The sequence below is a fragment of the Periophthalmus magnuspinnatus genome, chromosome 4, assembly GCF_009829125.3.
Source record: "Periophthalmus magnuspinnatus isolate fPerMag1 chromosome 4, fPerMag1.2.pri, whole genome shotgun sequence".
NCBI lineage: Eukaryota > Metazoa > Chordata > Actinopteri > Gobiiformes > Gobiidae > Periophthalmus > Periophthalmus magnuspinnatus.
The window spans coordinates 34043029-34058713 of record NC_047129.1 but is presented as its reverse complement, the minus strand read 5'-3'; the positions used below and the strand labels follow the sequence as shown (position 1 = coordinate 34058713).

At 47.5% G+C, this 15685-nt stretch overlaps 1 protein-coding gene across 1 annotated transcript; it reads left to right on the top strand.

Moving 5' to 3' along the window:
* The first annotated feature begins 4383 nt into the window (after nucleotides 1-4383).
* Nucleotides 4384-15130, top strand: slc1a8a (solute carrier family 1 member 8a). Its single transcript, XM_033965880.2, has 11 exons — nucleotides 4384-4641; nucleotides 5642-5721; nucleotides 7084-7299; nucleotides 9128-9170; nucleotides 9899-10106; nucleotides 10692-10791; nucleotides 12567-12800; nucleotides 12904-13098; nucleotides 13192-13326; nucleotides 14071-14173; nucleotides 14977-15130. Exons 1-11 carry the CDS (start codon nucleotides 4384-4386, stop codon nucleotides 15112-15114), a joined length of 1710 nt encoding a protein of 569 aa, XP_033821771.1. The 3' UTR covers nucleotides 15115-15130.
* The last annotated feature ends 555 nt before the right edge of the window (nucleotides 15131-15685 follow it).

Genomic DNA, 15685 nt, shown 5'->3' with positions numbered 1-15685 from the left:
CCCTCTGTAATGCCCCACAGACATAAATACCCCCTCTTTAATGCCCCACAGACATAAATACCCCCTCTGTAATGCCCCACAGACATAAATACCCCCTCTGTAATGCCCCACAGACATAAATACCCCCTCTTTAGACATAAATACCCCCTCTTTAATGCCCCACAGACATAAATACCCCCTCTTTAGACATAAATACCCCCTCTTTAATGCACCACAGACATAAATACCCCCTCTTTAATGCCCCACAGACATAAATACCCCCTCTTTAATGCCCCACAGACATAAATACCCCCTCTGTAATGCCCCACAGACATAAATACCCCCTCTTTAGACATAAATACCTCCTCTTTATTGCCCCACAGACATAAATACCCCCTCTTTAGACATAAATACCCCCTCTGTAATGCCCCACAGACATAAATACCCCCTCTTTAATGCCCCACAGACATAAATACCCCCTCTTTAGACATAAATACCCCCTCTTTAATGCCCCACAGACATAAATACCCCCTCTTTAATGCCCCACAGACATAAATACCCCCTCTTTAATGCCCCACAGACATAAATACCCCCTCTTTAGACATAAATACCCCCTCTTTAATGCCCCACAGACATAAATACCCCCTCTTTAATGCCCCACAGACATAAATACCCCCTCTTTAGACATAAATACCCCCTCTTTAATGCCCCACAGACATAAATACCCCCTCTTTAATGCCCCACAGACATAAATACCCCCTCTTTAGACATAAATACCCCCTCTTTAATGCCCCACAGACATAAATACCCCCTCTTTAATGCCCCACAGACATAAATACCCCCTCTTTAATGCCCCACAGACATAAATACCCCCTCTTTAGACATAAATACCCCCTCTTTAATGCCCCACAGACATAAATACCCCCTCTGTAATGCCCCACAGACATAAATACCCCCTCTTTAACCCTCTCGTTGGCACAGAGATTATATGATGTTTTGAGGCTGCTGATGTGAAATTGTCACTAAATGTAATAATGTTTTTTCTAATCTTTGCTCGTTTACTGTACAGAGCAGAACTACTTTTTCCTAAGTGCTTTTGTGAAATAATCTTATTAGATTCTTTAAAAAAATGTTACACTTTTTTGTAAATTATTGACAAGAATCATTTTTTATTTTTGTGAATTTTTGTATTTAATGAAATCAAACCTACATGTATTTAAAAATAAATGTGTTAAATTTAAGTTACTGCGAGAAAGTGCGGTTTGTTTTAACTAAAGAAGAGACAGAGACAGAAGAGACAGAGACAGAAGAGACAGAGAGACAGAGGAGCAGAGAGACAGAGGAGCAGAGAGACAGAGGAGCAGAGAGACAGAGGAGCAGAGACAGAGGAGCAGAGAGACAGAGGAGACAGAGACAGAGGAGCAGAGAGACAGAGGAGCAGAGAGACAGAGGAGGAAAGAGACAGAGGAGCAGAGAGAGACAGGAGCAGAGACAGAGGAGCAGAGAGAGACAGGAGCAGAGAGACAGAGGAGCAGAGAGACAGAGGAGCAGAGAGACAGAGGAGCAGAGACAGAGGAGCAGAGAGACAGAGGAGACAGAGACAGAGGAGCAGAGAGACAGAGGAGCAGAGAGACAGAGGAGGAAAGAGACAGAGGAGCAGAGAGAGACAGGAGCAGAGACAGAGGAGCAGAGAGAGACAGGAGCAGAGAGACAGAGGAGCAGAGACAGAGGAGCAGAGAGACAGAGGAGCAGAGAGACAGAGGAGCAGATTAATGATCCTAATTTCCATTGGCTTTAGTCCTCGTCCCTGGTTTGGTCCTGGTTTGGTCCTGGTTTGGTCCTGGTTCGGTCCTGGTTCGGTCCTGGTTTGGTCCTGGTTTGGTCTCGGTCTAAAGAGCCGTCTTTAGTCCGTCCGTAGACCCTGATCTCGACCTGGACCTGGCCTTTGGCTGACCTCAAAGCTCCTCTGGCCCTCGTCTGTACCAGGACTTTATTGGATTTACTCCAGGTCTCACTCGTCATCAATGATTCCTGGAAGCAGGAATTCAAAAAACAAACCAGGACAAGGAGCGCTCCTTCTGTGGACACTGACTCGTCTTAAAGGCGGAGACTATAATCGGTTCAGTCACAGCGTCTAATACAGTTTTTAAAAATAATTCAGCTTTTGTAAGTGTCGATGTAACAAGTGTCGAGTCCAAAAGACACGTAACTGTAATGATGTGATGTGCACACAGTATCTTAAAATATATTTGTTTTACTTTTTTTAATTCAAAATACTCAAACTGTAAAAAACAACAAAAAGAAACCACTAGTCTAAGGGATCTGGACCAATCCAAAACTCAAAGCAAAATCTAAGAGGTTTCTATAATTGTGCACATTTAAGGGCATTATCTTTACAAATATATTCATGTTTTTTAATATGTTTTTATTTAAATCAAATCGTCAACATAAAACTCGGCTGCTACTGTTGATCTGTGAGACGTTTTCACTAAAAGAAGTGCAACTATTACCATAAATAATAATAATAATAATAATAATAATAATAATAATAATATGGTTGATGGTAAAACACTATTGTAGTCACAGCTGCCCTGGGACAGACTGACAGAAGTGAGGCTGCCAATCTGCACCACCACCACCACCACACACACCACATGTGGACCCTGACATTCCCCACCGTCTCCCCAGGCCCGGCCCTGCTAAGCCTCAGAGACTTGACCAGGTCAGGCCGCACTATGACCACACGCCATCCAAAAATAAACTCAAGTGAAAGAACATGCAACAATTAGCCTACTTCCTCCTCAGAGGTAGCCCACAGCTTAACCCTGTGGCTGCTCTGGACCCTGCGGCTGCTCTGGACCCTGCGGCTGCTCTGGACCCTGCGGCTGCTCTGGACCCTGCAGCTGTTCAGGCCGGACTTTCTTCATTAAGACGCTCCCTCAGAAGAGTTCATGGATGAAACTTGTGACCATCCTGTAGAACATCAAACCCACGTAGACAACAATGGGTACGTGTGTGTGTGAAGTGAGTGTGCAGGGTGTGTGTGTGTGTGTCTGTGCGTGCAGGGTGTGTGTACGTGTGTGTCTGTGCGTGCAGGGTGTGTGTACGTGTGTGTGTATATGTATGTGTGTTCACCTGGACTAAGCCTCTTAGGGCCCAGGGGCGGCTGAGCTCGGCCCGTGGCTGTGCTCCTCCTCGGGCCGCTCTGAGCTAATCCTTCCGCGGAAAGCTGCTCGTCCTCGCGCCTCTCGGAGTTTCACACGGAGCCAGAGACGAAACGGACGGGACACAAGCAGCACCCTGGGAAACGAGGAGCAGACTGGGACACGAGGAGCAGACTGGGACACGAGGAGCAGACTGGGACACGAGGAGCGGCCCAACCACGGCGCCCACCGAGCCGCTCCTTCCCCGCACACAGTGGATCTATAACAAGTGAATCAGGGACAGAGAGGTAAAGGTGGATTATTCCTGTTAGATTAATTAAACTTTAATTAAACTTTAATTATGTAATGTTAAAGTCCATGTTTATGTCCAGGAGTTTTCTTCAGAGAGAATTTAAACTAATCCAAGAATCACATGGGGGGCATCTGACACACACAGGGAGGGCATCTGACACACAGGGAGGGCATCTGACACACAGGGAGGTTTATTTTTTCTGTTCCTATTTGATGAGTTGTCTGAGGTAAAAGGTTTAAAGATTTCTGGAACTTCTGCCCACCTGCTTGTCTCCATGGAGATGTTACTACTTTGCCTGGAATATTCAAATACTCAAAGTTTTTTTTTTAATCTGCAAAAGAAATTAAATCCATGTGAAAAAACAGTAAAACAAAACAAAAATAAAAAAGTAATCTTCTAACTGTATTAAAAATCCTTATACTGAAAACTTCACCTTATTTATTGAATGACCTCGTAGTTTCCAGACTATCAGGCAAAGTTACAGGTCAGATCTGTGGAGAGGTGACCCCATTCACAATAAGAACAGAAGTTTTCCAATAATTCAATTTAAACATTGAGTAAATGATAAATAAGTTAATGCCACACTGTGGAACATTTCAGACAGATGAGCAGGTGGCAGAACCTCCACCAGAAAAATGACACAGTGCAGCTTTAAGTGTTCAACAGCCTTGTCCAGAGCTGGGTAGTACTCAGTTATTTTACTCAGTTACTTTACTCAGTTACTTTTACTTAGTTACATTTACTTGAGTAACTCTTACTTTTCAGATTACTTTTGTCACATACTTTTACTGCTACTTGAATAATACTTTTTATTGAAATAACAGTAGTATACACTGTAGCAGTACTCTTATGTGTACGTGTACTTGAGTAATATCATTTTGAAGTAACGTTACTCTTACTTGAGTACCGTGTTTGAGTTAAACTCTTCTCTGGGAGGTGGGCGGGGCCATGGAGGAGCTGCTGTTGCCGAGCGTAGAGGAGGAGACGCGGTCGGGCGACAGCGTGCCGTTCGCCCCGGAGCCCAGCGGGGGGCAGTCCGTGGGAGAGAGAGTCAAACGCTTCCTGCACGGTCCCGCCGCGCTGGAGCTGCGCAACACGCTCCGCAACTTCTGCCGCCGCAACGGGCTCCTCACGCTGTCCGTCATCGCCGTGGCCACGGGCTGCACGCTCGGCTTCATGCTGCGAGGAACACAGCTCAGCACGCAGGTGAGTCTGACCACGCCCCCTTTAACCACACCCTCTCCTTTATCCACACCCTCTCCTTTAACCACACCCTCTCCTTCAACCACACCCTCTCCTTTAACCACACCCTCTCCTTTAACCACACCCTCTCCTTTAACCACACCCTCTCCTTCAACCACACCCTCTCCTTCAACCACACCCTCTCCTTTAACCACACCCTCTCCTTTAACCACACCCTCTCCTTTAACCACACCCTCTCTACGCAGGTGAGTCTGACCACGCCCCCTTTAACCACACCCTGTCCTTTAACCACACCCTCTCCTTCAACCACACCCCTCTCCTTTAACCACACCCTCTCCTTTAACCACACCCTCTCCTTTAACCACACCCTCTCCTTTAACCACACCCTCTCCTTTAACCACACCCTCTCCTTTAACCACACCCTCTCTTTTAACCACACCCTCTCCACGCAGGTGAGTCTGACCACGCCCCCTTTAACCACACCCTCTCCTTTAACCACACCCTCTCCTTTAACCACACCCTCTCCTTTAACCACACCCTCTCCACGCAGGTGAGTCTGACCACGCCCCCTTTAACCACACCCTCTCCTTTAACCACACCCTGTCCTTTAACCACACCCTCTCCTTTAACCACACCCTCTCCACACAGCTGACAGAATAAGGAATAAACATTGTTCTGTCAGGTCCAAAGCAGAACTAAAGCCGCTGTCCCATCATTTAAAGTCATTCTGAGCAAAAGGAGGAATAAAATTATAAACAAACAAATAAATATTTATCCTAGAGTTTAAACCCCGCCCCCTCTTTAAAGGGGGCGCTCTTTGACGCTCACAGCACAGGTAAAATGCATCATGATGTTCAACAATACTTTTAAATGTGTGACGTTTTATGGGCAGGAGTCACCTGCCATCAAAGTCAAAATATTACAATATTATTAAATACTGCCTCTGACCTCTGACCTCTGACCTCCACACATCCGTCTTTAAACCTGATTTTGTGTTTTTCAGGCAAAGATCTACTTCTCGTTCCCTGGAGAGCTGCTGATGAGGATGCTCAAGATGCTCATCCTGCCCCTCATCACCTCCAGGTCTGTGTCTCTGTGTCTCTCTGTGTCTCTGTGTCTCTGTCTCTCTGTGTCTCTGTGTCTGTCTCTGTGTCTCTGTCTCTCTGTCTCTCTGTGTCTGTGTTTCTCTGTGTCTCTGTGTTTGTGTCTCTCTGTGTCTCTGTGTCTCTCTGTGTCTCTGTGTCTGTGTCTCTGTGTTTGTGTCTCTCTGTGTCTCTCTGTGTCTGTGTCTCTCTGTGTCTCTCTGTCTCTCGGTGTCTCTGTGTCTATGTCTCTGTGTCTCTCTATGTCTCTTTGTCTCTGTCTCTCTGTCGCTTGGTGTCTCTGTGTTATTCTCTCTGTGTCTCTGTGTCTCTCTGTGTCTCTCTGTCTCTTGGTGTCTCTGTGTCTCTCTGTCTCTTGGTGTCTCTGTGTCTCTCTGTCTCTCTGTGTCTCTGTCTCTCGGTGTCTGTGTCTCTCTGTGTCTCTGTCTCTCGGTGTCTGTGTCTCTCTGTGTCTCTGTCTCTTGGTGTCTCTGTGTCTATGTCTCTGTGTCTCTCTGTGTCTCTGTGTGTCTGTCTGTGTCTCTGTCTGTGTGTCTCTCTGTGTCTCTCTGTGTCCGTGTCTCTCTGTGTCTCTGTGTCTCTGTGTCTCTGATTCAGATCTGGAGAGGTCCAGATGGGTCGTCCTGACCAGGACCAGGCTCAGATCTTGTCCACTGCTTCTGACACGTTTAACCCACAGACAGTTTATATAAATGGACAGAGCTAACCTGCTAGCACAAAGCTAACAGGAAGTGATCATGGGGGCACTTCCTGCTCCATCAGCTCTGGCTCCACTTTGTATTAAAAACTGTGGCTCAGACTCGTCATTTTGGTCTTAAATGTTCGTATTAACCCTCTACATGATCCTGGGGTTTTTATTTCACTATTGTGTCTGTAAATCAAGATATGAACATTAATAACAGACAAATCAGGTCCTTCTGTCCCCGAGGTCGCTCCTGTTAGCTTTAGCATTAGCGTTAGCCACAGGTTTGATTGACAGCAGAGTGTATAACTCCTGTCACTTTACATCAGTTCCTTCAGTGCATTTCTGAGCTGCTGTTGGTTTGTGTGGACTGGGCTCTGGTCTGGTCAGATCTCATTTGCTGAGCAGGTCCGTTCCTGGTCAGGACTTGGACCTGGGAGTTCTAGGTGTTGTAGTCCGGCGGCAGTGAGTCCTTAGGCAAGACACTTCACCCCATTGCCTCATATGTCTGTGTGTGACGTGAGGGTTGTGGTCATAGGGCTGAAGACTGCGGCCAGTTACAGGACCAGCTCTTATAATGTTCTGAATCATGTTTAAAGCCGCTGCAGGCCGGAGCAGATCTACGTCACAGTTTAACTCCTGTTTTTGTTGGTTCTACAGTTTGATGTCGGGCCTGTCGTCCATGGAGTCCAAGGCGTGCTGTCGGATGGGCGTGCTCACCGTCACGTATTACCTGTGGACCACCTTCATCGCGGTGGTCGTGGGCATCGTCCTCGTTCTCATCGTCAAACCGGGCGTCGGCACCGAGATGGAGAGTAACCGCCTCGGGGGAGGGCCCGTGATGACATCTGCCGACGCCCTGCTCGACCTCATCAGGTAAGCCGGATGCCCTCCCATCCTCCTGTGTCCCTGCAGTGTCAGGCTGAGAGGGGGCGGGGCTTATGTCTCTATTCTGCAGATGTGATGGTTAAAGAAATACACACAGGGATACAGGGGCATGGGAGGGCATCTGACACACAGGGATACAGGGGCATGGGAGGGCATCTGACACACAGAGCTTGTTGTGGTTAAACTGATCTTTCTTATAATAGAGCAGGTGACTCTTCACTGTATGAGCTCATCTTTCATTAACCTAGTTCTGACCATTTTCCTGCCCCCGTCTCCAGCCCTGGTTTAGTCCTGGTTTAGTTCTGGTTTAGTCCTGGTTTAGTCCTGGTTTAGTCCCGGTTCAGTCCTGGTTCGGTCCTGGTCTCTCTCTGATCCCTTTAGCCTCACTGCTGATCGCTGCATTTGGATGTATTTTTAGCTAACTCCTGGGATAAGTGACAGATTAGCTTTGTTAGCCGAGCCGCGCAGCTATGATCTTTGACTCCGCACGTTGGAAACCCGCGTCTCGTGCGCAAGCTCCGCCCACAAACACACCCAGGTCACACACCCCTGCGCGCTCATCCCCTGACCTCCGACCTCCAGCTGGAGTCATGTGACGATTGTTTACATGAGGTGATTCTGTCCAGTGCTGGGCCCCACATGTCGCCTCTGCTCCACCTTCATAAATGTACAAAAATATGAGACGAAACAATTCAACAACTTCACAAACCTGACGCGATGTGCAGTAGTTTCATTAGTAGTTTCAGAGTCTTTGATTCAACACTTCCACTTTCCCGTTATTTTATATTTTTAAGGGTTTTACTATTAGAAATTCCACAACACTGTGCACAGGACTGAAAGTGTTTTATTCTGCACTCTTCTCGTTTAATGTTTTATGAAAATACCTCCTCTTTAATACAACGTAGAAGTAAATACCTCCTCTTTAATACCCCACAGAAGTAAATACCTCCCCTTTAATACAACGTAGAAGTAAATACCTCCTCTTTAATACCCCACAGAAGTAAATACCTCCTCTTTAATACCACATAGAAGTAAATACCTCCTCTTTAATACAGCGTAGAAGTAAATACCTCCTCTTTAATACCCCACAGAAGTAAATACCTCCTCTTTAATACAACGTAGAAGTAAATACCTCCTCTTTAATACCCCAGAGAAGTAAATACCTCCTCTTTAATACAACGTAGAAGTAAATACCTCCTCTTTAATACCCCAGAGAAGTAAATACCTCCTCTTTAATACAACGTAGAAGTAAATACCTCCTCTTTAATACTAAATGGAAGTAAATACCTCCTCTTTAATACAACATAGAAGTAAATACCTCCTCTTTAATACCCCACAGAAGTAAATACCTCCTCTTTAATACTAAATGGAAGTAAATACCTCCTCTTTAATACAACATAGAAGTAAATACCTCCTCTTTAATACCCCACAGAAGTAAATACCTCCTCTTTAATACAACGTAGAAGTAAATACCTCCTCTTTAATACCCCAGAGAAGTAAATACCTCCTCTTTAATACAACGTAGAAGTAAATACCTCCTCTTTAATACCCCAGAGAAGTAAATACCTCCTCTTTAATACAACGTAGAAGTAAATACCTCCTCTTTAATACTAAATGGAAGTAAATACCTCCTCTTTAATACAACATAGAAGTAAATACCTCCTCTTTAATACCCCACAGAAGTAAATACCTCCTCTTTAATACTAAATGGAAGTAAATACCTCCTCTTTAATACAACATAGAAGTAAATACCTCCTCTTTAATACCCCACAGAAGTAAATACCTCCTCTTTGACCTACATCTTTCTTTTCCACAGAAACATGGTTCCCTCAAACCTGGTGGAGGCCACATTTCAGCAGGTTTGTTATTTTTATTTCGACAAAGTTTGGACTCACGTTTCATTCATGTTTCTTCTTTATTTTCATGATTATTCACTCTTTAAATTCTCACTGAAGCATCAAAACTATGAATGACACATGTGGACCTGGTGAACAAAAAAAACTTATAAAAACTTATAAATCTCCTTGACCTTTTCCTTTGACTCTGTTTTACACTTGTGTCGTGTCTTGACCCTGAGGCTGAAGTGAAAACAATTTCGAGGACTCCATCATGAAGCTGAGAAAAGGACGAGGGTTTGAGACGCACAAAGACAAACTCTGAGGATCTGAATATGAAAATAAAATATAAAGGATCTGAAACACAAACACATTTTAGTTGACTTATTTCACGTTTTTTCTTTGCTACATAATTCAATATATCTTACTTCATATATCTGATGTCTTCTGTGTGTGTCTAACAAACACAGTAATAACCCACTGTCAAAGTCATAACATTTCCATGGAGACCAGTAGGTGGCGCACCCCCACATCCCACATCTGGAGTTTACACACTTTTTTCAAACTCTTGAACAGGACCATGAACGCTCGTACTGATCAAACTAAATACAGTGTGGATTCTTTTAAACTTAAATTAAAACTTTTTTTTTAATCTGTCTTTGTTAATGTGTGAACTGTCACCATAGGAACTGCTGAACATTCCGCCATAGACATGCATGCATCAGAAAAACCCTGTGCGTCTCTGTGTGCAGTACAAGACCGACCTGGTGCCCATCCTCAAAGTGCCCACTCACACGGTGCAGCCCAGCTTCGTGTACGTGATCCCGGACGAGAGCGACCCCAGTGGCCGCACCGTGTACCTGGAGCTGACCCCGCCCCCCGAGGTCCAGTACAAGACCAGTCCCGGGACCAGCCAACAGATGAACGTGCTGGGCATCGTCATCTTCTCCGCCACCATGGGTAAGACGAGACGGGAGGGCATCTGAAGCATACAGGGGGCGGGAGGGCATCTGAAGCATACAGGGGACGGGAGGGCATCTGACGGAAAGGACAGAATATAATTATTACAACGTTATTATTCTACACAAAAAAAGCACGAAAGGCCAAAGCTCTGGGGTTCAACAGTAGATCGTTTTCGCCAGGACTTAGCTAACCCGCTAGCCGTTGTGTTTCAAACAGGAAGTGATCACGACGGCACTTCTGCTCCATCGACTCTGGCTCCAATTCACTTTCTATTGAAGACGCGTGGCCCCTCTCTCTGTACCTGCTGCTGTCAGACTTATCATTTTGGTCTTAAAATGTTCGTATTAACCCGCTCTACCCGCTCTGATCTGGCAGGTTAGCTACGTCCAGCCTCGCTCCGGACTGGCACGCTGTACAGTCTGAACTGGAGCCAACCACAGCCCTTGCTCTTAATAAATATATTGTCATCGTGTGAACAGTCGGTCTGTGCGAAGGCGGAGAGCGTAACGCCGCGCAGAGCACCTGTCTCCGAGCGCTGCGCTCTGATAAAACCCCCTGTTTAAAGTTCTGTGTGTTGTTCAGGTCTGCTGCTGGGTCGGATGGGTGAGAGAGGAGCCCCGCTGGTCAACGTGTGTCAGTGCATCAACGAGTGCGTCATGAAGATCATCAACGCCGCCGTCTGGTGAGTCCAGCAGGGGGCGATACACAGAGCCCAGGCCACAGTTTATATTTGGTTCGTTGTGATTGGTTAAATCCACCTGTCCCTCGCTCAGAGCAGGATGGAGACTGACCAGTCGGAGGAGCGGGTGGAAAAAGTATTTGTATTTGCAATTCTCCTCATAAGAAAATGTGTCCTCTGCGTTTGACCCATCCTTTAGTGTCTTTGGGTTAAATTTGTCAGGAGTAGTGGACCAGAACTGAGCCAGGAGAAACCACAACTTTTACTCAAGTAACAGTACTGTTACACTGTACAATACTCAAGTAAGAGGAAAAGTATGATAAAGAAAAGTACAAGTACCTGTTGTCTTCGCCTGATGGACACGTCTGGTTTGTGTGATGGGACATGTCTGGTTCGTGTGATGGGACACGTCTGGTTCGTGTGATGGGACACGGTGGTTCGTGTGATGGGACACGTCTGGTTCGTGTGATGGGACACGGTGGTTCGTGTGATGGGACACGTCTGGTTCGTGTGATGGGACACGGTGGTTCGTGTGATGGGACATGTCTGGTTCGTGTGATGGGACACGGTGGTTCGTGTGATGGGACATGTCTGGTTCGTGTGATGGGACATGTCTGCGTCCCTTGGCTCTCGTCTCCATTTGGTCCTCTCTCGTTTGTTCTTCTCTGTGTCGTGTTGGGTCAGTCCTGATCCTCTGACCTCCTGACCACTGCTGCGCCCTGTGGCTAAAACGTGCCTCAGTGACATCATCCGGTCGCTAGCCACTCCCCCCCTTCCCCTTTCCAGTGGTAAGCCCCGCCCCTCTCTGACCAAACCCCGCCCCTTTGACCCGGCACATGATCTGATTATGGCAAACGAGATGTGTGACGAGGCGCGTAATGAGCTGAGCGTGACACTAATGATAATCTCTCACACCCACACACACCCCCACACACCCCCACACACACACACACACACACACCCCACACACACACACACACCCCATGCTCACACTCTGTGCTTCTTGGGCCCATTCATTTCCTGGAAAGTGACTATTTTCTTCTTAAGATACAGTTAAGATTGTTAAGGTTGTTTGGGTTTAAAATCTTACTTCCTGGTTGAAAATCATAATATCACACTTGGGAATTTTGTACCTGTTACCTAGCAACCATGTTCTACACTGGGACATCTACACACACACACACACACACACACACGCACCCCCGCACGAACGCACGCACACACACAGACACACACACACTTCATACAGACGACCGTTTGGTGTGTAGATCCTGTGCTCTTACTATTTTAAAAAGGTACCTGCAGACAGAGACACGTCCAGGTGTGTCTCTGTCTCAGTTTATGGACAGACCTCGTGTGAAAGAACCTCCAGACTCACTCTCTGAGCTGCAGAGTTGGGGTTTAGGTAGAGACCATTCAGATCAGAGAGAGGCATTTATGTGTGAGCTGTGGGGCGAGCACTATGGCCTCACAGCAAAAAGGTTCTGTGTGGAGTTTGAACCCAAAACAGGTCAAATGCCCCAACTATGTTAGTCCTGACCAAGACTAGACCAAGATCTTGAGATGGTCCCACTGCTCCTGACAGGTTAAACCCAGAGACACTGAGGGGTCAAATGCCAATGAGATTGTCCTGGTTTAGTCCTGGTCCAGTCCTGGTTTAGTCCTGGTTTAGTCCTGGTTTAGTCCTGGTTTAGTCCTGGTCCAGTCCTGGTCCAGTCCTGGTTTAGTCCTGGTCCAGTCCTGGTCCAGTCCTGGTTCTACCCTGTCTGTGTCCTCAGGTACTTTCCGTTCGGGATCATCTTTCTGGTTGCGGGTAAGATCCTGGACATGGCTGACCCGAGCACTCTGGGGAAGAAGCTGGGCTGGTACGGGGTCACGGTCCTGGCCGGGCTCTTCGTCCACGGCCTCATCCTGCTGCCGCTCTTCTACTTCATCCTGACGCACAAGAACCCCTTTAAGTACATCCGAGGTCTGCTGCAGGCCATGGTGATCGCACTCGCAACCTCCTCCAGGTCAGACCACACCCACTTTAACCCTAACTTTTAAAAACGATGTAAACTTGTGTATTTATTTTGTGAAACTAAATAAAACACAAATATAAAACTCCGCCCTCAGCTCGGCGACTCTGCCCATCACGATGAAGTGTCTGCTGGAGAACTGCCGCGTGGACCGTCAGATCGCTCGCTTCGTGCTGCCCGTCGGCGCCACCATCAACATGGACGGTACTGCGCTCTACGAGGCGGTGGCGGCCATCTTTATCGCCCAGGTCAACGACTACGAGCTCGACTTCGGACAGCTGGTCACCATCAGGTACAAGAGACCGCTCAGATCCCGCCTCGTCCCTCTCGCCGGGAGGTCGTGTTTGTGGGTTCGACTCCCGATGTCTCGTGTTTTATTTCTCAGTATCACGGCGACGGCGGCGAGCATCGGAGCGGCCGGGATCCCTCAGGCCGGACTCGTTACCATGGTGATAGTCCTGACCTCTGTCGGACTTCCTCCTGATGACATCACTCTCATCGTGGCCATTGATTGGATTCTGTGAGTGCACGTCTTTACCCTGACACACGCACAGAGGGTCAGGGGACGCTGTGGCAGAGTGGTTAGCTCTCACAGGAGCTCACTTTATAGAGTTTTCCACAGATCCACAGGTTGGCAGTGTGATTCTAGCTCCCGCAGATGAATACTGTTATTGTGTCCTTGAGCAAGACACTTAACCCCCTCACCTCCAGTGTCTGTGTGCACCGGTGTATGAATGTGTGTGTGAATGTGTGTGTGAATGTGTGTGTGAATGTGTGTGTGAATGTGTGTGTGAATTCTGTACCCCTCTACATTTCTCTGTACCCCTCTACATTTCTCTGTACCCTTCTGTACCCCTCTGTACCCCTCTACATTTCTCTGTACCCCTCTGTACCCTTCTGTACCCCTCTACATTTCTCTGTACCCCTCTACATTTCTCTGTACCCCTCTGTACCCCTCTGTACCCCTCTACATTTCTCTGTACCCCTCTGTACCCCTCTACATTTCTCTGTACCCCTCTGTACCCCTCTACATTTCTCTGTACCCCTCTGTACCCCTCTACATTTCTCTGTACCCCTCTGTACCCTTCTGTACCCCTCTACATTTCTCTGTACCCCTCTACATTTCTCTGTACCCCTCTGTACCCTTCTACATTTCTCTGTACCCCTCTGTACCCCTCTACATTTCTCTGTACCCCTCTGTACCCTTCTGTACCCCTCTGTATCGCTCTTTAATCTGACCTCAGTGTTTCTGTCTCTCTTTCAGTGACCGGTTCCGGACGATGATAAACGTTCTGGGCGACGCTCTGGCTGCAGGGATCATCGCTCACCTGTGCAGGAAGGACTTCCCCCTGAGCGAGAGCGGGAAGGTACGAGAGCTAACGACGCTAAGAACGCTAACAATGCTAACAATGCTAACAATTTAATCCAACAGGTTCTTTTTTCAGACCAAAGTTTAGTTTGTTTCTACCAGGGCTCTTCCTGTGACTCGTCCGATCAGCTGATTTAAACAGGTTTTGGTGTCTCTTCCCACAAGTGGAGGCAGGACAACAGCGCCACCTGCAGCGAAAATGAGCAAACAGAGGGGACAGAGGACAACATCATCTCTGGGACAAGGAGGCAACTGAAATATGGAAACATGTCCACGGGACTTTAAACCGAGAAGAGGCTTAAACCAGGACGAGAGGCCTTTTTACTCTCACACACCTGGGATACTGTCCTGAAGAAATCAGACTGCAGATGGCGCTGTTGTCCTGTCTCCAACATGACAGCGCCAACACCAATTAAAAATCAGCCGTCCCACCACAACCCAGCAACCACTCTGAGGCGCTAGTGAGCAATCAAAAGTGACAGAGATGAAAACAAAGTAAACCTTGGTCTGAAAAAGAATCTATTAGAATAAATTAACACTAACTATGCTAACTACGCTAACTACGCTAACTACGCTAACAACGCTAACAACGCTAACTACGCTAACTACGCTAACTACAACTGCAGTCTGTTTCCCGACCGTTCTCATCTCTGTGTGTTTTTATATTTATTGTTTAAACTCTCTGTTTCTGTCTTTCTCTGTGTCTCTGTGTCTCTGTGTCTCTGTCTCTCTCTGTCTCTCTGTGTCTCTGTCTCTGTCTCTCTGTCTCTCTGTCTCTGTGTCTCTGTGTCTCTCTTTCAGGGTGTCCCTTCTTATGGGACGGGGAAACCCCACAGTGTGAACGTCCCCATGACGGAGCTGCACACTCACAGAGACTGTCTCTATGACGACGACCTGACCCAGAGGCACACGGTCTATTACAACATCTGCCAGGTCTAGACCGGGACTACACCAGGACTAAACCAGGACTAAACCAGGACTAAACCAGGACTAAACCAGATCAGAACTGAAACTAGACCAGGACTAAGCCGGATCTGAACCAGGTCTGACCCACGGACAGACTGGTTCTGAAACACGTCTAAATAAGGACTAAATGGAGTTTACATCCATCCATCCATTTTCTTCCGCTTATCCGGGGCCGGGTCGCGGGGGCAGCAGTCTAAGCAGGGACTCCCAGACTTCCCTCACCCCGGACACGTCCTCCAGCTCCTCCGGTGGGACCCCAAGGCGTTCCCAGGCCAGCCGAGAGACATAGTCCCTCCAGCGTGTCCTGGGTCTTCCCCGGGGCCTCCTCCCGGTGGGACATGCCCAGAACACCTCCCTAGGGAGGCGTCCAGGAGGCATCCTGAGCAGATGCCCGAGCCACCTCAGCTGGTTCCTCTCAACGTAAATGGAGTTTCCCTGAGTGTTAAAGGATTCTTGAAGCCTGCTCTGGTCCCTGCTCTGGTCCCTGGTCCAGTCTGTGGTCTAGTCCCTGGTCTGGACTCTGCTCTGGACTCTGGTCTGGTCT